The sequence below is a fragment of the Cololabis saira genome, chromosome 21 (genome assembly GCF_033807715.1).
Source record: "Cololabis saira isolate AMF1-May2022 chromosome 21, fColSai1.1, whole genome shotgun sequence".
In the NCBI taxonomy this organism is placed as follows: Eukaryota; Metazoa; Chordata; class Actinopteri; order Beloniformes; family Belonidae; genus Cololabis; species Cololabis saira.
The window spans coordinates 35,656,217-35,682,123 of NC_084607.1; the positions used below are offsets into that span (position 1 = coordinate 35,656,217).

The following is a 25,907-nucleotide window of genomic DNA, read 5'->3' on the forward strand; positions in this document are numbered from 1 at the left end:
CTCCTGAAACCAAGTCGACCTTTTCCTTATAAGGACTTCCCCTTCAAGGACTTCCCTTATGATCAGTCCACTTGAGAGACCGGAAATTGCCTGAAGGCCATATGGGCTAAGATTAGCATAAGTTAATAGCTTTTAGTTAGGTGGTTACTGGACCAATGGTCTGCGGTTACCCTGGCATTCAGACTTGATAACATTACCATATAAATAGTATAAAAGTAGAAAAGTGCTCAGTACAGTTCAAGAAATGGGAAGGTGGCTCAGTTGGTAGAGTGTTCCTCCATGAACCTGAAGGTCAGTGGTTTGATCCCTAGTTCCTCCTGTGTCCACCAAAGTGTCCTTGGGCAAGACACTGAATCCCCCGGTTGCTCCCGGTTGTCAGGCCAGCGCCGTTGTATGGCAGCTCCGCCGACAACTGGTGTGTGTGTGAATGTGTGTGTGTGTGTGGGTGAATGTTTGCAGTGTAAAGCGCTTTGGGGCTGTAGGAGTACAGCTGGAAAGCGCTATATAAGTGTAAGCCATTTACCATTTTACCAAATGAGTCAAGCTTATGTGTGAAAACTTTATTAACACAGTGTTTAGTGTTTGGGTGAACAAAAATCACACGAGGCGTTTCTCATAAAGGAAAAATTAGATTTACTATACAGTGTTTTTATAAAGTATCTGCAAAGGTTGGTAAAAAGCACTACAGGGTTATTTGGCCATGCCAGACAGCCAGCTCAGTTTGAAGAGAGAAGGAGCCGCCGCCGCCTCCTCGTCCTGCTCAGCCAGCTGCCTGAAGAGGCTGCCGGGCCGGAAGCTGCCGTCGTTCCCTGATGTGGAGGACCGGGGAGCCTGCAGGAGGAGAGGAGGGGAGGAGGAGGAGGAGGAAGAGGAGGAGGAGGAGGGAGAGAAATGTTGAAAGAGCCGTATTGGACCAAAAACGACAAAAAAAATCTTTTATCAGCCTTAGAATGAAGGCAACACATGCTGCATGTTTCTAAATTAGTTAGAACTGGGGGAAGATTTATTTTTTTCATTACACACTTCGAGAAAAAAGTCGTAACGTTGAGAAAAAAGTTACGGCGCCGGGGGCGCCCTTGGAGGTACGGTGGGGCCCTTGCCCGGCTCGGGGGGCCGGCCCCCGTCTACTGGACGGCCGGTGGGGGGACGCGGGTGTCTTATCAGGGCCGGCTTTGCTGGTCCTGCTTCCTGGCTTCGGCCTCCGCTCCCCCTCTTGCCCCCCCTACACGATTCATACGCACATAGGCGAAAGGCGGGGGGTCCGGGTCGTGGGGGGCACTGTCCCGCGGGGCCTGGCACTCCCCGCCTCACGGTTTTAACAGCAAAATAGACACTGCACATTCAACACTTAATAAATACATTTGACAAGGACACGTAGTTCGGGAGGGGGGGGGGTCTGTGTCAATCGATACTTGGCCCTCCCTCCTCCCTGTTTTTATGGCATTAATCACATGCACTCAACACAAGGGGCGGGAGGGGGTCCCACATCACCCGCGTTCCCTCACCGGCCTGGGCCTGGGACGGGTGGGTCGGGTTACCCGGGCCTGGCGGGGCCCGCCGTGCAGCCTGGGGTGCCTTCTGGCGGTGCTGGATCCCCCCGGGGAGGGGGAAACGGTGCGTGATTGTATGTCTGTGTCGGTGAGAATGCGGTATGGAAGGGTCCTGCCATGGAGGATTTGAGCCTCCATTGGCAGGACATCAAAAACTTAATAATTTATCAATATTATATTATACAAAGATGGTTATTATTATTATTATTATTATTAGTATTATTATTAGTATTATTATTATTATTATGTATAGTATATTATATTATTATTAGTATAGGTATCGGATAGGTGAATGGATGAATGAATGGGATGCCTGGGTCTGGGGCCCTCCGTTGTCGGGCCTGCGCGGGTGTCGCCTTGTTGGGGGGTTCCCTCTCTCCGGGCCCGTCTCCGGTCCCCCCCGCTGCCTCTACGGCGGGGCGCCCCTCTGGTCTTGGAGGGCCACTTTCGTGGGGGACGGGTGCGCCTGCCCGCGTCGGCGGCCGGGGCGGCTCTGTCTCTCCGGGCGGGCTGGCCCCCTGCCGGGTGGGGGTCGCTGGCCTGAAGGGTGAGGGCCTCCTGGCCGCGTGTCCGGCCCGGACCGGGTGGCCGGGGATTGCCTGGGTCGCGGTCCGCCGCCGCGGGATCCCTGGCTGCTTCTTTCCGCGCCGTGGGGGCCCCGCCCGCGGGCCCCCTCGGCCGCCGCCGGGTGGGGGGGGGGGCCTCGCAGGCGGTGGGTTGCCTCCCTCCTACTTCTCCCCTCTGTGGGGTTGCCGGTGGCCTGGGTTCCGGGCTCTTCCTTGTCGGCCTCTGGTCTCACGGGTGGCGGGGTTGCTCCCCCCCCTCCCCCACTATAGATACACTTCAGGTGGAGCTTTGTTTGGTTTATTACACACACACACACACACACACACACACACACACACACACACACACACACACACACACACACACACACACACACACACACACACACACACACACACACACACACACACACACACACACATATAGTAAGTTAGTCACACGCATACACACACACACACACACACACACACACACACACACACACACACACACACACACACACACACACACACACATGCATGAGCATATACATACACACACACACACATAGACATACACACTGGCTTGTTCACCTGCATGCTGGCTCTCTAGTTTTTGGGTTTAGGTAGCGGTAGCGATAGCTTAGCTCAGACTGCGATCAGATCTCAAGATTTAGGTCGATTGCTGTTCGTGTTTTGGATGGCTCCGTGCCGGTTTCGTGCTTTGTTTGTGGTTTTTTTGTTGCAGATTTCCAGTGCTTGACGTGTGTCTCCGTGTGTTCCTGCTTCCTGGATTGGCAGTGGATGTCGTCACCACCCCCCCCCACCCCCTCCCCCCCCCCAAAAAAAAAAAAAAAAAAAAAAAAAAAAAAAAAAAAAACACTGGGTTTGTATGTGTATATTTATGTATGTGTACGCATATGTGTGCGTATATATATGTATATATTACATATAGTAATAATGCACATATATACCCTTTTGGTTTCTACCGTCATGGTATCAATCAATAATATGTGTGCAGACAAGGTAAAAAAAAAAAAAAAAAAAGAGAAAAAAGTCGAAATGTCGAAAAAAAAAGTTGAAATTTCAAGAAAAAAGTCAAAATTTCGTGAGAAAAGTCGAAATGTTGAGATTAAAAAAGGAAGAAAAAAGAGAAAAAAGGAAAAAAAGAAGAAAAAAAAGATGGAAATAAAGAGAAAAAAAAGGTCAAACATTTTTGAAAAAGCTCCAGGAGCCACTAGGGCGGCACTAAGGGCCGCGGGTTGCCGACCCCTGATCTAGACGGATGATGAGAACTCAACCCTGGGAGCCTGATACACATGCGTCACCAACAGTTTTACACTAAACACTCACAGAGCTGGGAGGGGGAGCAGGGAGAACTGGCACTACTGCTGTCTGACTAAATACTGTTTTGCCCCACTGTACATCAGTGGTATGTGGCGTGTATAGAGGGTTTGTATTGACGTCACTTCCCCACTGGACCAGCCCCCTTACTGCACTGAGTGGTAAAAACAGCTGCAACTAGTGGAGAAGACGGGATAACAGCTGATTATCAGCTTAAATTAAAGTCAGTTGGACTTGACAGTGACCCTGCGCTCCGTGTGTGTAGGCTGTGCCTTTCGGTCGGTGCGCCGTGTGTGTTTTAAATATTTCATTTCTTTTCTATTTTTTACGATCATGGAAATATGCAAACAAAAGAAACAAACAAGTAAAATGACAACACAATCAAAAGCTTATTCCATAACCAGAAAGGAGCAGGAAGAAGAAAATCTTATTCTACCTGCCCCTCCCTCAAAACTAAATTGAACAATAATAACAGATGGCCCTGCACAATTACTTAGTTAATATCACAAGGAAAGAAAAACAAAAAAATCAAAGATAGATGTCTGTGTTGTCTGTCTCCATACACATATATTATACATTTTAGCTATTTCATCCATACATTTCTATTTTTTTCTCTTTAAATTTCTTTTTAAACTGAAATATGTTTATACAGCCCTTTTAAATCATAATGTAATGAATTCCATAACTTAATTCCAACAACAGAAACACTCATCTGCTTTAAAGTTGTTCGGGCAAATAGATGGTTAAAATTAAATTTTCTACGACTATCTTCATTATTTGAACTGAAAGTAAACATGTATTGTACGTTTTCTGGTAATGCTTTACATTTAGCTGTTACATGACTGTGAGTGTCTGTAACTTCACCAAATCATCAAGTTTCAGTAATCTTGATTCCAAAAATAATCTGTTGGTGTGTTCTCTGTAATGCGTGTTGTATATACAGAAATGACACACAAAACTGAGGATGCGCCTTTCCACACGGCGCGCCGAATGGTCACCAAAATACGGTAGTTTAGTTCTCAGCCCCTTCTGTCCTCTGAAAATGAAGACGGACCGGGTTAAGCAGGTGGTCATAATGATTCTGGGAGTAGAGGGGTTACGGTTCATCCTGGAGTCCGTGAGCCAGGAATTTACACAGTTTTGGCAAAAACAGATAATATTTTTACCTAAAACAGATTTCATCTCCGTCTCCACCACAGAGATAAAAGTTGTTTAGTTTGATCACAAAGCTTAACTATTTCACAAAGCTTAACTAAACTACTTCTCAAGGCAGAGCCTACTGGACGGGGATCCTTGTCTTTTTGTGTTTCCTTGCACACGTTTTCAGCAGTTTGCGTTTTTCTGCGGTATCTCTGCTGCCGCTACGGTTTTGCAAAGGCAGTTTCTAACCTCCGGTGGTTTAGGGAACAGCTTACCAAGACAGCTGACAAACATGTGTCAGGGACTACGTTTACATGCAGTCAAAATTGGGGTTAAGGTCAATATTCCGGTTACTGAAACTATGGGAATAATGTGTTTCCATGCGTGAGCAAACAGGGTTATCCCTGTTTACATGGTAATTAATCATTTGGGAAATCTGGATCAAACCAGCGACGCACGGAGAACATCATGACACAAATTCCTGTTCTGTTTGATGGGGATATTCCGTTTGGTGTTTACATGACCCAATATTCGGGTTTTAAAAAGGAGTAACCCAGGGCTCATATTGGGGTTTTTAAAAACCCCAGTATGAGCAAATTCTGGTTATTCAAAGGGGTTATTGGTGTTTACATGTCCGTGCAAATTCGGGTTATTGACAATATTCCGGTTAGAAAAAGGGTTATTGATGCATGGAAACGTAGCCAGTCAGACTCCCTGCAGTCCCAGTCTGCGCTGGATCTGTGCAGTCTCGTGTTCACTGCAAAAACTCAAAATCTTAACAAGAATATTTGTCTTATTTCTAGTTCAAATGTCTCATTTTTAGTCAAAAAATCTCATTACACTTAAAACAAGACTCATCACTGGAAAAAACAACAATTTTCACCTGTTTCAAGTAGATTTTCACTTCTTTTCAGATTCTTTTTTGCTTGTAATAAGAAGATAAATCTTGTCCCACTGGCAGATTTTTCTACTTATTTCAAGTGAAAATCTACTTGAAACAGGTGAAAATGGTCAAATAAGTTATTTTTCTGGTAATGAATCTTGTTTTAAATGTGATGAGATTTGACCAAAAATGAGACATTTTAACTAAAAAATAAAGAGAAATATTCCTGGTAAGATTTAGAGTTTTTGCAGTGTTGGGCTAGATTTTAAAGATGCCTTGGTAAACTTGGATCAGCCTGGGCGAGGCCGTGGCCGTCCTCGTGTCCACGTGCCCTGATGGGGATTACCAGACCTGGAATACAAGCTTCCAGTTCCAGACTGGTTCCAGTTCTGCTCTAGATCCAAACGCTGCTGAAAACTAGCGTGAAGGAACAGAAACAGAGAAGTTCCTCCCCTGTACCTTACTGAGCGCTGTAACACGCAGCACAGACAGGATTCTACACAAGAATAGAGATGCACCGATCAGGGCCAATCACCGATAACCGATCTCCAAAAGCAGTATCTGCCGATCACCAATAACATATGGAGGTAGATTTGTGTCTTAATTATTCAATCAAAAAATATATTTTCAATTAAAAAAAATTCACTTCAATCAAGAAAAAAGTGTTTGAATGCAAGAAAATATTTGAGACTCAAAAAAATGCCAAAAAGACCCAAAAAAATGCCCAAAAAGATTTTGTGTAAAAATGATTCAATCAAAAAAAAAAAAAAAGACTTCAAAACTTTTTTCACTTCAATCAAAAAAAGAAATCACTTCAAATCGAAAAAAAATATTTTCAATCAAAAAAAAAAATGTTCAAATGCAATTTTTTGGGTCTCAAATATTTTTTCAAATAGTTTTTTTTTATTGAAAAAGTTTTTTTTTATTGAAGTGATTTTTTTCATTGAAAATATTTGTTTCCTTTTTGAAGCAACTCTTTATTGATTAAATTATAGACACAAATGTCCTAGCCATAATATGGCCCAAACACAAAAAAACACTACTTCAATCAAAAAAGTTGCTTCAAACAAAAAAAAAATTTTTTTTTTTAATTGAAAATATATTTTTTGATAGAAGCAATCTTTTTTTGATTGAATAATCTTGATTTAACTATTATTTTGAGAACTCCGATCAAAACCAATAGGGGCAATATCGGCCGATACCGATCAGTGGCCGATCGATCGATGCATCTCTAAAACAAGACTGACAAATATTTGTCCATTTCTAAGATTGCAAACCAATAATGATCAAAATGATCAAAAAAGGTCAATCATTAATTAAAGGCCCAAACCGCACACGCAGCAGAAAAAGCAAAGCTCAAGAACACACAGAAGAGAAACCACTGCAGAGGACTTGCCTGCGTGTCTCGATCAGAAACGCTGAGGGGAGAAGATGAGACTGAAACATTTACTCCACGAGGAACAAGACAAGACTTAAAAAAGAAGCATCAATGGGGTTCTGTGAGGAAATGAAGAACGATGCAGATGAAGTGGACCGGGGTGGGACCGACTCACCAGCTTTTGGGGAGCGTCCGATCCTCTGGAAGAAGACTTGGATTTCCGTGAATTTGACATGCTGAGAGGCAACAACCCAAACCTGAAACAGAGGACAGAACAGTCACGGTTGCACGTCTCTCCGTCTGAACCAGCAGCAGTTACAGGTGGTAGTTCCACCTCTGACCACACGGGGGCGCACTGGTCTGCCCCCTGTGGCATTATTGTATAATAGTGTTATTATATAATAGGTATATATGAGTATGTATGTATGTATGTATGTATGTATGTATGTATGTATGTATGTATGTATGTATGTATGTATGTATGTATGTATGTATGTATGTATGTATGTATATATATATATGTGTGTGTGTGTGTGTGTGGGTATTATATAATAGGTATTTATATATATATATATATATATATATATATATATATATATATATATATATATATATATATATATATATATATATATATATATATATTTTTTTTTTTTTTCTTCTTGCTCTTATTCATTATTTTTTTTATTTTTTTAAGTTCTTTTCTCTATTTGTTTTCTTTTGTATTGCATTATTTTGTTAAGACCCAGGAAGAATATCTTCAGTTTCTGCTGCAGCTAATGGGGATCTCAATAATCAGTAAACTGCAACAGGAGTTCCAGTGTTCCTCTGACCTGATCTGACTGCTGGCCAGAGGGAGGATGTTGGACGGCTCCTGGGAGTTGACGGAGCTGCTCCGAGAGACCAGCTGCTTCTCTGAGCCGATCAGCAGCCCCAGCAGCACCTGGAACAGGACGTCGGTGTTACTACGTTCAAACATGTCACAGTGGTCATGTTTTCCTTTCTAGAGCTGCGTGAGGCTGTGACGTACCGAGGTCCTCTGGGACAGCCGGTTCAGGTTGGCGTTCAGGGACGGTGTGAACACGTCCAGGTCAAACGGGTCGATGAACGTTTCCAACCAGTCGCAGATCGTATGGAACCTAAAAGATACGACGGCAAAGTTTAAACATTAACGCTTTTGACCAGGCAGCTGACCAATCAGAGGAGGGCTGGGGTGTGGAGTTGGAGGCAGCACACGTTTATGGAAAGATCTCACACTGAAGTCGGAGCAGAAGTGGGAGCGTGTCAGGTTTTGCGGTCCTGATCACGGGACTCTTGCAGGTTTTGAGCTCTGAACTTTTACTGATGTAAGGCTGGTGTAGAGTTAAGCCTTACCTTATTAAATTAAACCTTTTTGGGGTGGTGAGTAGGATAAACACGGTGACAACTTCTGCTGAGTTCCAGTGTCTGATTGTGTTCCTACCTGGGGTCCTGACTGCAGCGGGAGCCCCGGCCCTCGTCCAGCCGGCTGCTCAGCGTGGCGTTCAGGTACCGCAGGTCGAACAGCAGCTGCAGGGCTCGGGTCTGCGTGACGGGGAACACACCCTCCTGGGGACACCAGAGGAGAGAGGAGGCTCTGATAGGAATGGGTGATATTTTACCGTTCACGATAAACCGTCAAAAAAATTCCCCACGGTAAGAATTTGTCATCTCACGGTAAAAACCATAAATTCCTGTTGATGACGTTTTTGTGTAAAGCCTGATTTACACAAAATCTGCATTCTGCGTTAAAGTTGACACTCAGTCTTTCTGTCACTCAGTCTTTCTGTCACTCAGTCTTTCTGTCACTCAGTGGGCGTAACCCTCTGTGAAGTCTCATTTGTGACGTCATGCATTCCCTCTGTTCTCAGGATGAATGAACCCTCCGGGGCGGCGTGGTGCGTTACCCGGGTCCGGTCCTGCTCAGACAGGCGCTGGTAGAGCTGCAGGGCCTGGTCCAGGCAGGTGTGCAGCAGCTCCTGCAGGGTGGGGGGGGGCAGGGCGTGGCCCCCCACCCTGTTCACCTCCACGCACAGCTGGAACAGCAGGGACTGCACGAAGCAGGACGGCTGCAGAGCAGAGCAGGACGGCACACACAATCTAATCAAGCTTTATTTATACAGGACTGTCTCAGAAAATTAGAATATTGTGATTTTCTGTAATGCAATTACAAAAACAAAAATGTCATACATTCTGGATTCATTACAAATCAACTGAAATATTGCAAGCCTTTTATTATTTTAATATTGCTGATCATGGCTTACAGCTTAAGAAAACTCAAATATACTATCTCAAAAAATTTGAATATTCTGGGAATCTTAATCTTAAACAAGACTCAAGACAAGACTCATCACTGGAAAAAACAACAATTTTCACCTGTTTCATGAGATTTTCACTTGAAATAAGAAAAATCTGCCAGTGGAACAAGATTTTTTTGCTTGTAATAAGAAGATAAATCTTGTCCCACTGGCAGATTTTTCTACTTATTTCAAGTGAAAATGTACTTGAAACAGGTGAAAATTGTCAAATAAGTTATTTTTCTGGTGTTATTTTTCTGCTGATGACTCTAAATGTTGAAATAGCAGTAAAACCACATTCATTGATGAAATGACATAAGGGATGGAAAGGAGGGATGGCAGTTTTACAGGGGGGATGATTTGGACCGTTTTTATTTCAGGGGGGGGTGATTTGGACCGTTTTTATTTCAGGGGGGGATGCCGTCCCCCCTCATCCCCCCTCAACTCCAGTACTGGATATAAGCTCTCCAGAGCAGCCCACCCACCTGCACTGGAAGACGGATCTTGGACGTGACGCTGGTCCCCGACTCCGTCTCCTCCTGGATCTCCAGGTCCTCCCAGTTGGTGACGGTGGTGAGGATGGCTCCGGCGGACTGGGCGTGCAGAGCCTCGCCAAAGCTCTGCAGCATCACCTGGGACAGGACCGGAAGAAGACGGATGTTAGGGAACATTCCTCTCTGTTCTGGCCCACATGAGGACAGTATTGGTGCATGGGACGGGTTCAGAGGGGTTCATGCCCTGGTGCGTCCCAGCCAGACTCGCCGGTCCACCCTCCACTGTTCAGCTCTGCCGGCTGATAGGACTGTTGGAAACGAGGTGTTGACCGTGGCGTTCCCTGCTGGAACTCTGGCTCTCTCAGAAAGCAGCTACTGTACGTCTTAGAAAATAAGGGCCAGTCCTAATCCCCCCCTGCCCCTACTTTTCAGTCCTACCCCTAAATTTTGAATGTTCCCGTGAGGGTAGTGGTGTCCCAATTCCTCTTTGCATGTAGGGCTAGTGGACATAACGAGGGCTAGTGTGTATGAATCTAACCCTTCAGAGTGAGGGATTTCAGATACTGACTCACCGACCGAGGGCCAGAAAAATTTCCCAGAATGCTTTACGTCATCATTTGCAGACTGAATCAAACAAAAAAACATGGCGGACATTTCTAATTTTTAGTGAATAAAATCAATATTTTGAGTTAGTTTCTGCATAAAAATGCGTTTTGATTACATTTCTAGCGAGAAATATATATTTTACTTTCATAATATTCACTCAGTGAATGTACATAATCACTCGTTTGCTCGTTGTTGCGAAGTTTTTTCAGATCTGGCCAGAATAAAGGCTGATTTATGGTTCCGCGTTACACCAACGCGGAGCCTACGCCGTAGGTTACGCGGCGACGCGCGCCGTAAGCCGTGTAACCTACGCCGTAGGTTCTGCGTTGATTTAATGCAGAACCATAAATCAGGCTTAATGTGAAGCTGCAACGTTTTCAACCTGATCTCACAAAACTCTGTGAAATGACCAGGACCGCTTACGTACCCGAACGTAAACCACACAGTGACGTAGCAAGTGGTGTCCCAATCCCTAGGGAAGATTACAAGGACCTACGCCAGTGGCTTCATTTTTATGGCTAGTGGTAGAAAGTAGGGGGTGTACTGGGATTGGCCCTTAGAAAATAAGAACCACAAAGTAGCATTTCTCGGCGGGGAGCAGAGATTGTCAGTGAGCCGGGTCTGACCTTGGCCAGGGCGGAGCTCCAGATCCGATACGCCTCCATGCTGCAGGTCAGCAGCTCGTCCTTCAGCGCCGCCCACTCGGCCTGCGGGGCGCTGACCTCGGCCACGCTGCCCCTCTGCTTGCCCAGCTTCTTCCCCGGCCTCGGGGTCCCTTTAGCTGCGGCGTCGGGGCCGCCGTGTTTCCCCAGGATGCAGTGCTTCAGGTTGGGGCAGAGCTCCCCCGTGGACTGGCACAGCCGGGCCATGAACAGGACGGCGGTGAGCCGGGCCGGCGCTGCGTCCGGCGGGGCGGCCGCCAGCCTGGAGCGGACGGAGGAGAGCAGGCGGCGGACGCAGGCCGAGCAGCCGCGCCGCAGAGACTCCTCCACCGCCGGGGAGTCCGTGAAGCGGTCGAAGGAGGAGGAGGATGGGGAGGAGGATGGAGCGGAGAGGGGGGGCGGTCCTGCAGAGAACGTAGTGGAACATCAGCATTTATCAGGATTCACCGGAACACATTAGATTTCATTCATTAGATTCATTCATATGTACGGAAGCGTATTGCTGTTTTTCTGAAATAACAAGATAACATTTTAATAAAAAAAAATCTTCTCTGTTTTTCTAAATTAATGAGTTAATTATCTCAGAATTCCGAGAAAAGTTTTAAAGACAAAATTAAATCTGCTGTTTTTCTGAATTAACCAGATACCTCACATCTTGCAAGAAGCTGTGATTCACTTGAGAACTGGATTTCATGGAAGCAAACATGTTCCTGTCCAGTTTAATCCAGTTTTATTTTGCTTTTGGTTTGAAACATTGAGAGATACTCTTGTCTTTAACTTATATAGATGGTATTGTTATTAGTTTGTTGACTTTGCGCAGGAACCTCAGGACTTTGCGGTTGTTCAGACGGAAAACCCATTCTGATTAGACTAGGTCTGCTGGACATTATCTCGTTAATTCAGAAAAACAGAGCAGATTTTCTCTTTTTTAATTAAAACTTTATCTCGTTAATTCAGAAAAACAGAACAGAAGTGTTTGATTTATTGATAAGTTCAGAAAAGTGTTTTTTATTGTTGTGTTTTGATGTATTTGATGTAAGCCCAGTGGATATTTAAAGCTTACAGAAGGCTGCATTTAACTGCTGCTATGTCATTCCTGCAGTATTTCTGCAGCTGTTTTGGTCACTGCTATTATTTGTAATATATTATATTATTTGTAATCAGCACAAATTATCTGTCCCCATATGATCAAATCCACCATCCCCCCTGATGTTTTACTGGGTGTAACAGTGAGCCGGCCTACCCTGGTCCTGGGGGGGGAGGTAGAACTGCAGGTCCTCCAGCCGGCTCTGCAGCTTTGCGTCCAGGGAGGAGCAGAAGTTCTGCACGGCGGGCGTGAGGGCCTGGGTCTTCATGGCCAGGCCGCTGCCCCCGGGCCCCCGCTGCTGGCCCCGCTGGTTCACGCTCACCCAGGCCGCGTCGCTGGGCAGGTCGCCCGGGGCCTCCGACCACAGGAAGGCCGCCACGTCGCCCTCGTACTGGGCCCCGGCGGGGCCGGAGCCGGGGCCGGACCCAGACCCAGACCCAGACCCAGACCCGGGGGGCTCGCTCTCCAGCTCCTCCACCGCTGACGTGAGCAGCAGCACGGAGCTCGCTGCAATGGCTTCAGTTTCCTCTTTGGTGATGGCCTGGAGGGATGCAGGGGAGGAGAATGTTGCACCAGTTAGCCACGGGAAGTTTAATTCCTCTTTAATTCAGAATTAAAATTAAATCCGATTTAAAATGAGTAAAAATTACCATGTAAACACCTAATTCCGAATGAAAATGGCCATTCTGAATTAAACTTAATTCAGAAGTAAGTGGCTGGTTTATTCTGATTTTAAATCTGAATAGAATAATTCCATGATCATGTATCCACTCATTCCTCTTTAAATTAATTCTGGTCTTTCTGCGCTGCTCGTTCCCTCACCCGTCTGTCTCCATGACGATTACAGGACTGTCTCAGAAAATTAGAATATTGTGATAAAGTTCTTTATTTTCTGTAATGCAATTTAAAAAAAAACAAAAATGTCATACATTCTGGATTCATTACAAATCAACTGAAATATTACAAGCCTTTTATTATTTTAATATTGCTGATCATGGTTTACAGTTTAAGATTAAGATTCCCAGAATATTCTAATTTTTTTAGATAGGATATTTGAGTTATCTTAAGCTGTAAGCCATGCCATGTAGCGGCGCTACATTCAGACATTTACCAGATGTAGAAATAAAATGGAATTGAATTGAATCGTGGACAGGTCAGGTCTCAGTACGGTGAGAGGGAAGCCAGCGTTACCAGAGACGTTTTATTGTAAACTCTCCCCCACTCCGGTTGTGTTTCCTGTATCTGTGTCACGTGGGTTTCCCCACTGCCCCGCCCCCTCCCCTAGCCCCGCCCCCTCCCCTAGCCCCGCCCCTTTAGGAGACTAACAGCAGCTCCTGAGTCTATTGAGTCCTATGGGAAAAGTGAACGTGAGCACAGATTATTACCAATTCCTTCACTCCATAGTAACATAAGTAAATATGGGACCCATTTTTCAAAAGCCACAAACCTTCTGAACATTCTGACACCAAAATGGACATTTTCAGACCGACAGATTAGGAGAAAATGAACTTTGTTTGAGACCTGTCTCTGTCTGAGCAACACACTCTCATATCTCTCCTCTCTGGTGCTGATTCAGATTCAGAGATAGAGCCGTCGGTCACTGCAGAACTGCCAATGTCGTTTTCCCATCGGATAAACTAAAACTGAAATAAAACTTGCTTCTTTGCTTAATAATACTGTTATTGTTATTATTGAAGTCTTTTTGGAAGGGAAAAAAAGAATATTAGACTGAACTGAAGATCTTGTACTGGGTTGATATCAGACATTAAGGTAGCACATTAAAAAAACGAGCGGCAAAATAGGGTGCAAATATTAAAGTTGTACTGTATCTCGTGTTGTATGTTCACAACACTTCCAAATATTAAAGTTGTACTGTATCTCGTGTTGTATGTTCACAACACTTCCAAATATTAAAGTTGTACTGTATCTCGTGTTGTATGTTCACAACACTTCCAAATATTAAAGTTGTACTGTATCTAGTGTTGTATGTTCACAACACTTCCAAATATTAAAGTTGTACTGTATCTCGTGTTGTATGTTCTCAACACTTCCAAAACGATGTGGGGAGAGGGGCGACCACGCCCACTTAGGAGACAGGAAGTGGATACCAGTTCATACCATTGGCAGTAACGGTAATGCGTGATCTTCTGTATAGAGGATCTTTGGCGTTACTGAGCAGGGGGGCACCGACCTGCAGGCGCTGCAGGAAGAGCTGCTGCAGGAAGTCCTCCCACACCGGCAGGGGGCGCTCCAGCAGCCGCTGGCACACGGAGCTCCAGTGCTGGCTGATGGAGTCGGAGGACAGCAGGTCCCACACGGCGTCTCTGATGGACGCCAGCCCCTTCAGGCTCTTCACGTAGACCAGCAGGCTGCCCACGCCGCCGCAGATGTCCTCCTTACAGCTGCAGGAGAGAGCATGCTCTAAAACCTCTTAAAACCATCACCTACTCAACCCTGGTACTGTCTTCGGGTCAAAATGACCTCATTCTCCCTTCCTTCTTTCCTCCTGCTCTCTCCTTCCTTCTTCCCTTCCTCTTTTCTCCCTTCTTTACTCCCTTCCTTCCTTCCTTCTTTCCTCCTGCTCTCTCCTTCCTTCTTCCCTTCCTCTTTTCTCCCTTCTTTACTCCCTTCCTCCCTCCCTTCCTTCCTTCCTTGACCCGAAGACAGCACAGGGTTAAAACCATCACCTACCTAAAAACAACCAGATCAGCAGAGGACCCGCTGCTCCCTGGCGTTCTGGCCCACGAGCAAACGGCAAGCTCAGGGGTCTTCAACCCGCGGCTCTAGAGCCGCATGCGGCTCTTTAGCGCCGCCCTAGTGGCTCCTGGAGCTTTTTCAAAGATGTTTGAATATGGAAATAGATGGGGAGGGAAATATATTTTTTGTTTTAATATGGTTTCTGTAGGAAAACATGACACAAACAGTCTTAATGTTTTCCAATGCTGTAAAAATGTGTAGAATAAATATTACATTTCAACATTTCTGTTAACAAATATTTGTACGGAAGAGTATCAGGCAGGAGAAAAAAGGAGAGAAAAAAAAAGGAAGATTTTTTTTTATTGTGCACTTCGAGAAAAAAGTCAAAATGTCGAAAATAATGTTGAAATACAATTTCAAGAATAAAGTCGAAACTTTGCCTTTTTTCTCAACATTTTGACCTTTTTTTCGACATTCGACTTTTTAACTCAACATTTTGACTTTTTTCTTGACATTTCGACTTTTTTCTCAACATTTGGACTTCGAAAAAGTAAAAATGTCGAGAAAAAAGTTGAAATGTTGAGAAAAAAGGCAAAGTTTCGACTTTATTCTTGAAATTGTATTTGAACATTATTCTCGACATTTTGACTTTTTTCTCGAAGTGCATAATGAAAAGAAATTATTCCTCTTCTAAAATATTATTTTTATTTTTCTCCTGCCTGGCCCTGATACTCTTCCATAGATTTGCGTAACAAAAAGAGTCATGTGGAAAGACATTAGCAGCTACATTTGCAGCTGAGTCCCCAGTTATAACTAATATAGAAACATTCAGCATGTGTTGTCTTCATTCTAAGGCTGATACAAGACTTTTCATTTTTTGCGGCTCCAGACATAATTGTTTTTTGTGTTTTTGGTCCAATACGGCTCTAAAACATTCTGGGTTGCCGACCCCTGTAGCTGATCCCGGGTCCTTACGTGTGAATCCACTGCTGGAGCGTGTCCCGGAGCTGCTCCCTCTGGATTGGCTGAGCCAGCGTGCGGAGGCGGGGCTGGAACTCTGTGACGGATGGAGGCAGACACCTGAACCAGCTGCCTGCACCTGACTCCTCCTGCAGCACCTTCCTGCCTTTACCTGAGGAGAGACGGGGCCAAGTCAGGTTGGGGATCTTAACGGTTACTTTTACACCTGAAAAAATATTAAAACTTAATAAAGTGGCATATTAACAGCGCTACAGCGGAAATTAAAACAGCTTTTAGCTCTGGGCTTCCTGATATGGTGTGACGTTTGTGCAAACGTAACTACGCAGTCGCTTACGTACCCGAACGTAAACCACGCAGTGACGTAGCAAGTGGTGTCCCAATCCCTAGGGAACATTACAAGGACCTACCTATTTTAGGGTGAAGGCTAGTGGTAGAAAGTAGGGGGGGGATTGGGATTGGCCCTATGTCTCTCCAGCGTGTCCTGGGTCTTCCCCGGGGTCTCCTCCCGGTGGGACATGCCTGGAACACCTCCCTAGGGAGGAGGGACATGCCTGGAACTCCTTCCTAGGGAGGAGGGACATGCCTGGAACTCCTCCCTAGGGAGGAGGGACATGCCTGGAACTCCTCCCTAGGGAGGAGGGACATGCCTGGAACACCTCCCTAGGGAGGAGGGACATGCCTGGAACTCCTCCCTAGGGAGGAGGGACATGCCTGGAACACCTCCCTAGGGAGGAGGGACATGCCTGGAACTCCTCCCTAGGGAGGAGGGACATGCCTGGAACTCCTCCCTAGGGAGGAGGGACATGCCTGGAACACCTCCCTAGGGAGGAGGGACATGCCTGGAACTCCTTCCTAGGGGGGAGGGACATGCCTGGAACTCCTCCCTAGGGAGGAGGGACATGTCTGGAACACCTCCCTAGGGAGGAGGGACATGCCTGGAACTCCTCCCTAGGGAGGAGGGACATGCCTGGAACTCCTCCCTAGGGAGGAGGGACATGCCTGGAACTCCTCCCTAGGGAGGACGGATATGCCTGGAACTCCTGCCTAGGGAGGAGGGACATGCCTGGAACACCTCCCTAGGGAGGAGGGACATGCCTGGAACATCTATAGGGAGGAGGTACATGCCTGGAACACCTCCCTAGGGAGGAGGGACATGCCTGGAACACCTCCCTAGGGAGGAGGGACATGCCTGGAACACCTCCCTAGGGAGGATCCAGGAGGATCCGGTACAGATGCCCAAGCCACCTCAGCTGACTCCTCTCAATGTGAAGGAGCAGCGGCTCGACTCCGAGCTCCTCCCGGGTGACCGAACTCCTCACCCTATCTCTAAGGGAGCGTCCAGCCACCCTGCGGAGGAAACTCATCTCTAAGGGAGCGTCCAGCTACCCTGCGGAGGAAACTCATCTCTAAGGGAGGAAACTCATCTCTAAGGGAGGAAACTCATCTCTAAGGGAGGAAACTCATCTCTAAGGGAGCGTCCGGCCACCCTGCGGAGGAAACTCATCTCGGCCGCTTGTATCCGTGATCTTATTACAGATAACACTAACCCAAATCAATATCGGAATCAAATCAAATCTTGATAATTGATTCTGGATCTTAAGAATCGGAATCGATTCGATCCCCAGCCCTATCAGATACATAGATTTTGTGGCAGCGACATCAGCCACCCTTTAAAGGTGCAGGTGAAATAGTGTTGTCCCGATCAATCGGCCCCGATCACGGCATTTTCAAAACATCGGTATGGGACAAAAAAGTATCGGGATATACCTAGTTATTAATGTTTTTAATATATATTAAATCGTTTTATATATAGTTGCATTTAACGTCACTTACATGTTTGAATTGTGAAATGTTATATATGTTCATGTTGCATTAAGCTGCTGCTATTCATTAAATGTCATTCAGAATGTTGCACTAAGGTTAAGCCAAAAAGTATTTTAATTTTCTTGTGTTTGTGAGTTTGACTGAATGTCATTCAACTACCTCTTTTAAAGTTAAATGTATTTATTTTTTCTTATTGCACTATTCTGCACTTTTTGTTTTAGTTTACAATTTCATTTTTTTTACATTTTGTGGCACCAGAGCTGATAAGCTGAAATAAATGTCCATGTTGTTCTCCAATGGACAAGAAAATAAACTTGGGATCATTTAGTTTTAGTCCTCTTTTTTCTTTTTTAATTAATTGCCAACATGTATCTGATCGAGAAAAAGTATTGGAAATGTATTGGAAGCCAAAAAAAGTGATCGGATTCGGAAAAATCAGGATTGGCAGATACTCAAACTCAAGTGATCGGGATCGGATCGGGAGCTAAAAAATCCTGATGGGGACGACCCTAACGTGAAAGACAGGGGAGTTCAAGCGAGTGGAAACATGCAGAACATTGTCCCGGTTTACCGGCGGTGGTGGAGGTGACGTTCTCCAGGATGGTGAAGAGCAGACCGCAGCTCAGGGAGCCGTCCCCGGGCCCCCCCGGCCGGGGGGCCCCCTCAGGGGCCACGTAGAACACTGCATAGGCCTGGAACAGAGTGGTGACCAGCAGCTCCACCAGGCTGCACACCTGCGCCTTGATCCCGGCACCTGGGGGGACACGACACCTTCACGTCAGCTCTGGTCACACCTCCATGATGCTGGGGGTCAGCGTGTGATCTGGGCAGTACCGTGCTGCGGCTGGTTCAGCAGCTGGTGGATGGAAGCCTTCCGGGCCAGCAGGAAGTCGGCCAGGGCCTGGCGGGGCGAGCTGTCCTCCAGCAGCATGGTGGACACCATGGCCTCGGCGATGGCCTGGTCCGACACGGCCCGGCCCCGGAGCAGAGACCTGCTCTCCAGCAGGATGGTGGACCTGCAGGAAGAGCAGGAAGTTACTCCGGGGAACTCAGCTCCTCAGGCCTGAGCAGAGCCGGCCCAAGGCAGAAGAACTGAGCAGCTGCTTAGGGCCCCGTGACCACTAGGGGGCCCCCAAAAAATACAACTATTTTTTTATGTGTGAGTGATGATTCATACATTATCAAAGGTATGTTATTATACAAAAACACAATAATTAATATGATTACGTAAACAATGTTATGTTAACAGACTACAGGACTGTCTCAGAAAATTAGAATATTGTGATAAAGTCCTTTATTTTCTGTGATGCAAAAATGTCATACATTCTGGATTTATTACAAATCAACTGAAATATTACAAGCCTTTTATTATTTTAATATTGCTGATCATGGCTTACAGCTTAAGAAAACTCAAATATCCTATCTCAAAAAATTAGAATATTCTGGGAATCTTAAACTGTATGACATTTTTTTTTTGTTTTTTTAATTGCATTACAGAAAATAAAGAATTTTATCACAATATTTTAAATTTCTGAGACAGTCCTGTAGACTGCCTCTCGGCTCCAGACTCCACTGGTCATGTCATGTCATGTCTGGTCATTCAACCCTGCATTGTTGCACACGGCACTTCAGATCTGAGGAGTAGGTTGAAGACCCACCATGTCACAAAAACTGACTTTATTTGTTTATTCTAGGGATGCCCCGATACCGATACTGGTATCAGGGCCGCTACTGCTCTCATATACTCTCAAAAATTCTCCGACACCGCCCACTGATACTTCATTGTTGTTGTAGTTACAGATTAGTGACTCTAGGGGGAGATGTTCCCGGGTGAGTGTGCAGCCTGGCGGCGGAGCAGCTGCCGAGCCGCCGCTGCTCAGCTAGCTGTTCCGTGTTTCAGTGAATTCTATCTTCCTTAATTATACAAACTGGACTGTTGAGTATTACCAAAGATCCTCTATACACAAGATAGCGCATTGCCGTTACTGGCAATGGTTTGAAATGGTATACACTTCCTGTCTCCTAAGTGGGCGTGGCCGCCCCTCTCCCTACATCGTTTTGGAACATACAACACTAGATATAGTACAACTTTCTTCCAAAAAGGCTTAAATAATAAAAATAACAGTATTATTAACCAAAGAAGCAAGTTTTATATTAGTTTTAAACTTCATTTTATCCGTTGGGAAAACGATGAGAGCCAAATCTCGCGAGAGTGTGTTGCTCAGCCAGAGACAGGTCTCAAACAAAGTTCATTTTCTCCTAATCTGTCGGTCTGAAAATTTCCATTTTGGTGTCAGAATGTTCAGAAGGTTTGTGGCTTTTGAAAAATGGGTCCCATATTTACTTAGGTTACTATGGGGCGAAACTCACGTTCACTTTTCCCATAGGACTCAATAGACTCAGGACCTACTTCCGGTCTCCTAAGGGGGCGTGGCAGTCACGTGACACAGATACAAGAAACACAACCGTAGTGGGCTGTCTCGGTTTATAGAACGTCTCTGGTGTTACCCTTACTCACAGGGAACTTTATTAAACACTCCACGTAACTCACAGTACAAAATAAACAATCCCATTGTTACATTCCGGTTAGCCGTTAGCCGCGTTAGCCGCGCCAACAGCCCGCTGTCTGTCTTGCTTCTGTCGTCGTCCCTTATTTAGAAAGATGTCCACCCTGCTGACGTCCTGCTGGCATTAATATTAATTGTTGCTATCTTGCCTGAAACGGCGCTGCCAGTCCCACTCATGTATCACTCTGTTCTCATCACCAAGCTAAGCTTAGCCGACTAGCGGCTAACCGGAATGTAACAATGGGATTGTTTATGTTCTTCTTCTTCTTCTTCTTCTCTGTTTTATTGGCGGATCGCAACCAACTTTAAACCAACTTTAAAGTGCACATGCTCAGTTGATGTTCCTGCGATGAGACTAAAGCGTGGAGGAAAGCCCCGCTGGCTGAGTTTTGTATTAAATTTGAATTTCTGTTGCAAATAAAACCTGTCTTCCAATTCATTGCATTTTTCGTTGCATTTTTAGCCTAGTTATTTTTGTGGTAGAAGTATCGGATCGGTACTCGGTATCGGCGAGTACACAAATTAAAATACTCATAGGCTACTCGGTGTGAAAAAAATGGTATCAGGGCATCTCTAGTTTATTCTATTTAATAATGTCTGTTTTTGTACATTTGAATGTATTCTTATATGGAGAACATATTGACGAGGTTCTGTTTATCCAAGTTGAGTGATTTTAATTATAGTTCTAGTTTTTGTAGTACTTTGTTTTTGCACTTAATTGTTGTTGTTCCACTTCAAATTATTGTTGCTGCTGCAGTTTAAAATAAAGTAGATAACGTGTTTACAGTAAATGGTTTATAAATGATCTATGATTATTTTGTTCTTTTAGTAGGTCTACACTGTAGATGACACTCAGTATCACACTTAGTACTATATCACTTTAAATATTAAGTGTAAATCAACCCCAGACTGCTCTTGTAGCTGCACCTGTACCTGTACCTGCTGCAACTGTGACCTTTCACCTTTTATCTGTTGCTTCTCTGTGTGGCCAGTAGGGGCAGTTGCTGACTTTGATCAATATTAATTGACCACTTCCATGGTCTTAATCACTGTGGATTACAATCTAACTAGTGTGTTTGTATGGAAGAGTATTAGGCCCAGGCAGGATAAAAATAATATTTTAGAGGAGGAAGATTTTTTTTTTCATTATGCATTTCGAGAAAAAAGTCAAAATGTCGAGGAAAAAGTCGAAATGTCGAGATTAATGTTAAAGTCGAAATTTTGTGAATAAGGTCGAAATTTCGCATTTTTTTCTTCAACATTTCAACTTTATTCACGAAATTTTGACTTTTTTCTCAATATTGTACTTCAGCATTAATCTCGACATTTCCACTTTTTTCTCGAAGTGCATAATGAAAAAAATAATCTTCCTCATCTAAAATATTATTTTTCTCCTGCCTGGCCCTAATACTTTTCCGTAGCTTCAATGGTCTTAATCCCTGTGGATTACAATCTAACTACAACAAAAAGTTCTTACATCAAGTTTTACAAGTGTATTTGTAATGACAGGGAAGAACATTAAATAAGTTTATAGCGGGTGTGTGAATGATCAATAATCAGTATTATTGGCAGTAATGGAGGGCCCCAAAATCACATTTTGCTGGCCGGCCCTGGTCCTGAGGCCTTAAACTCAGGCCACGTTTCCACATAGCCGGGTATTTACAAAAACGGACATTTCCCCCTCTACATTTTGAAAAATACCATAATTTCCACAAACCCGCATAAATAAGCAGCCAAACCTACAGGGGGCAGTGTAACGAGAAGATAAAGTCATGCTAGCCAATCAGAATCCTGGAAAAAAACATCAACAAATGACACGTGTAACTTCCAGTAACTTCCAAGATGAACGAGAGTCTTTGGTTTGGAGTGACAGAGAAGTGGAGTTACTTTTAAGTGTGACTTTAGAATATAAAACAAGTAAAATACAAGAAAATATTGACGGTGGCCGAACAAATTATAAACACAGGTCGCACTCATGACGCTGCACTGCAATAACTCAAAATCTTACCAGGAATATTTGTCTTATTTCTAGTTAAAATGTCTAATTTTTAGTCAAAAAATCTCATTACACTTAAAACAAGAGTCATCACCAATAACTTATTTGACAATTTTCACCTGTTTCAAGTACATTTTCACTTTTTTCCAGTGATGAGTCTTGTTTTAAGTGTAATGAGATTTTTTTTGACTAAAAATGAAACATTTTAACTAGAAATAAGACAAAAGTTCTTGTAGTTTTTGCAGTGTGGTGGTAAAATACAAGAAAATATTGACGGTGGCCAAACTAATTGTAACCACAGGTGTCACTCATGACGCTGGTGACGTTTCTGTCTCATAATGTGACGTTCTGAAGCCTAAATGTCCGTTTCCCTCCGTTTACAAGCAAACATGAAGACGGAGTTTTTGAAAATCTCCACTTTGGCCGGAGTTTTCAGAAATTATGGTTTTTGGAGACTTTGAGCTTCGTTTTCGTGTAAACGAACGGCCAAAACGCATGAAAACACCACCGTTTCTACGTGTAAACGGGGCCTGAGTGTGTGAGAGCGGTAAGCACCTGAAGTGTCCGGTGGTGGCCACCTGCCGCACCAGGATGGGGAAGCGGGCCAGGACGGGGCTGCACAGGCCTGCGGACGAGGCCTCCAGCTGCAGCAGGCCGTGCAGGTGGCAGCACAGCAGGTACAGCTGCGTGGCCTGCAGGTACTGGCTCGCCTCCATGGAGCTCCAGATCCGCTCGGGGATCTCCAGGAGCAGCTTGATCTGAGAGGCCATGGTGTAGAACTTCTGCTGCCACGGCCTCTGGACCTGCAACACGACACACACCATCAACATCTACATGAAGCTGGTAACACACAGAGTAGTAGAATCCTGCACGTCTTATAAAAGTAAGTGAACCCTCGGGAGCTGGTTGAAGCTTCTTCAGCATCATTCAGCTTCTTTTTCATCACTTGTATAACACTGACGATTTACACCTGTACTTTGGGTTATTTGTGTGTGGAAATTGAACGGACCAATAAACTAAACTAAACTGAAACTGAAGTGAAACCTGCAGGACAGCAGCTCCGGGTGAGAGGCAGTACTGGAGTTGAGGGGGGATGAGGGGGGATGGCAACCCCCTGAAATAAAAACGGTCCAAATCATCCCCCCCTGAAATAAAAACGGTCAAAATCATCCCCCCCTGAAATAAAAACGGTCCAAATCATCCCCCCCTGAAATAAAAACGGTCCAAATCATCCCCCCCTGAAATAAAAACGGTCCAAATCATCCCCCCTGTAAAACTGCCATCCCTCCTTTCCATCCCTTATGTCATTTCATCAATGAATGTGGTTTTACTGCTATTTCAACATTTAGAGTCATCACCAGAAAAATAACTTATTTGACAATTTTCACCTGTTTCAAGTAAATTTTCACTTGAAATAAGTAGAAAAATCTGCCAGTGGGACAAGATTTATCTTCTTATTACAAGCAAAAAAATCTTGTTCCACTGGCAGATTTTTCTACTTATTTTAAGTGAAAATCTACTTGAAACAGGTGAAAATTGTTGTTTTGTCCAGTGATGAGTCTTGTTTTAAGTGTAATGACATTTTTTTTTACTAAAATGAGACATTTTAACTAGAAATAAGACAAATATTCTTATTAAGATTGTGAGTTTTTGCAGTGATCCATGTTACTTATCCTGTGAAGGACAGAGTCATATTGATAAGTTCAGAAAAGTGTTTTTTATTGTTGTGTTTTGATGTATTTGATGTAAGCCCAGTGGATATTTAAAGCTTACAGAAGGCTGCATTTAACTGCTGCTATGTCATTCCTGCAGTATTTCTGCAGCTGTTTTGGTCACTGCTATTATTTGTAATATATTATATTATTTGTAATCAGCACAAATTATCTGTCCCCATATGATAAAATCCACCATCCCCCCTGATTTTTTTTTTTACAACTCCAGTACTGGTGAGAGGGTTCTGGTCCCGGGGACCAGGACTGCAGCCCCGGGGTGTGTGTGTTCGGGTCCTGGTGTGTCCTCACCTCCACCGGGCCTCCCCCCCCGGCCCGGCCCTGCTTCAGCAGCAGGCAGTAGTGCTGCATGTCCGTCACGGAGCGGACCACACTCCCGGAGCACTGGCGCATCTCCCCAATGGTGTCAGCCGCGTCGATCAGGTCCCGGTACCGCTCCCCCACCATCTGCCGCAGCTCCTCCTTCTTCTGCTCGATCTCCGCCCGCACCCGCCGCTCCACCCCGCGGATCTGCTCCGTGTCGTGCCGCTCGAACAGGACCGCCGGGTCCCGGATCTCCGACACCCGCAGGTGCACGGCTGGAGTCTCCGCCATCGAACCAGCACCGCAACCCGGAAACACGGGGAATCAACTTCCGGCTTCCACGTAGCGAAGGGATGACGACAACACATCCTGCCGCGCTGATTGGTCCAATAAACTGTCTGTCAAAGAAGTCTTCCGCTGACAGGTCCCGCCCCCAAGACCCGAGGAAATATGGTAAATACAAATACACGTGTATGTATGTATACAGGACTGTCTCAGAAAATTAGAATATTGTGATAAAGTCCTTTATTTTCTGTAATGCAAAAATGTCATACATTCTGGATTCATTACAAGTCAACTGAAATATTGCAAGCCTTTTATTATTTTAATAAGATAAGATAAGACAAGATAAGATAAGATAAGATAAGATAAACCTTTAATAGTCCCACAGAGGGGAAATTTGCAGTTTACAGCAGCAAAGGGGATAGTGCAAAAACAAGAGGCAACAATAGAAAAAGTAATAACACAGTAATAATAATAACACACTATAAACACTATAAACAGTAAACTGGTATACAATAATAATAATAATAATAATAATAATAATAATAATAATAATAATAATAATAATAATAATAATAATAATAATAAGAAAGATAAATAATAAGAGATACTAGTATATGAAAAAGATAACTGACGGATATTTACAGATGGATATTTACATAATTGCACGTTGCAGTGAGTGAAAGATATTGCACATTATTTCCCTTATGTACATTTATTGTCAGGTTGTATGTGGTCTACTGTGAGCAGTGCTGGTTGTGTAGTCTCACAGCTGCAGGGAGGAAGGACCTTCTGTAGCGCTCCTTCACACACCTAGGGTGAAGGAGCCTGTCGCTGAAGGAGCTCTCCAGCGCTCTGAAGGTGTCCTTCATGGGTTGGGAGTCCTTCTCCATCATGGATGACAGCTTAGCCATCATCCTCCTCTCTCCCACCACCTGCACTGTGTCCAGAGAGCAACCCACGACAGAGCCGGCCCTCTTGATCGTTTTGTCCAGCCTCCTTCTGTCTGCAGCTGTGATGTTGCTGCCCCAGCAGACCACTCCGTAAAAAATGGCTGATGCCACCACAGTGTCGTAAAATGTTTTCAGGAGTTTCTCCTGCACAGGAGAAAGGCCCTCAGCCTCCTGAGCAGATAGAGTCTGCTCTGGCCTTTTTTGTGGAGTGCAGAGGAATTAGTAGTCCAGTCCAGTTTATTGTAAAATAAATATCACATATAGTGGCATATAAATAGTGTACAGTCTTGGGGTCCCCCATGAAAATAATATATATATATATAATAGTTGAATTTTAGTCATATGGTCGGATATTATTTTTTTTTAAAGCTTTTCCCTTTCATGCACAGTTGAAGATCGTGGTTATTTTTCTTTTTTTTTGTATTTTTTTTTTTGGGGGGGGGGGGGGGGGGTTATTGGCACATTTCACACCAAAGAGAAGTCATCTTTCTGAAGAGAGCGCTCCAATGTTGTTTATGTTTGAGTGTTATTTTCTGAACAGATGAATGTTGCTGCTCTGTGGCAACAATA

The 25,907-nt window shown here is 44.6% G+C and overlaps 2 protein-coding genes across 3 annotated transcripts in view; both read right to left on the reverse strand.

Moving 5' to 3' along the window:
* The window catches only part of glyr1 (glyoxylate reductase 1 homolog (Arabidopsis)), a 121,839-nt gene that overhangs the window by 30,840 nt on the left and 65,092 nt on the right, over positions 1–25,907 (reverse strand). The gene's annotated exons all lie outside the window — the stretch shown is intronic.
* cog1 (component of oligomeric golgi complex 1) lies at positions 617–24,428 on the reverse strand. Its single transcript, XM_061712868.1, has 15 exons — positions 24,091–24,428; positions 22,625–22,872; positions 18,341–18,522; positions 18,078–18,260; positions 15,677–15,833; positions 14,196–14,406; positions 12,161–12,545; positions 10,882–11,321; positions 9,641–9,787; positions 8,766–8,927; positions 8,303–8,427; positions 7,871–7,979; positions 7,674–7,783; positions 7,016–7,097; positions 617–831 (listed from the first exon to the last, which is right to left on the reverse strand). The coding sequence occupies exons 1-15, from the start codon at positions 24,391–24,393 to the stop codon at positions 691–693; spliced, it is 2,985 nt and encodes a 994-aa protein (XP_061568852.1). The 5' UTR covers positions 24,394–24,428; the 3' UTR covers positions 617–690.

What these genes read in the sequence shown, in the direction of transcription:
- cog1 (XM_061712868.1), bottom strand. Translation starts at nt 24,393, where the DNA reads ATGGCGGAGACTCCAGCCGTGCACCTGCGGGTGTCGGAGATCCGGGAC. An exon ending in CTGAGCAGGACCGGACCCGG is followed by an intron (nt 8,428 to 8,765) that starts GTAACGCACCAC and finishes TGGTGTCCCCAG; the next exon opens with GAGGGTGTGTTCCCCGTCAC. An exon ending in CTGGCCAGCAGTCAGATCAG is followed by an intron (nt 7,098 to 7,673) that starts GTCAGAGGAACA and finishes CCTCTGTTTCAG; the next exon opens with GTTTGGGTTGTTGCCTCTCA.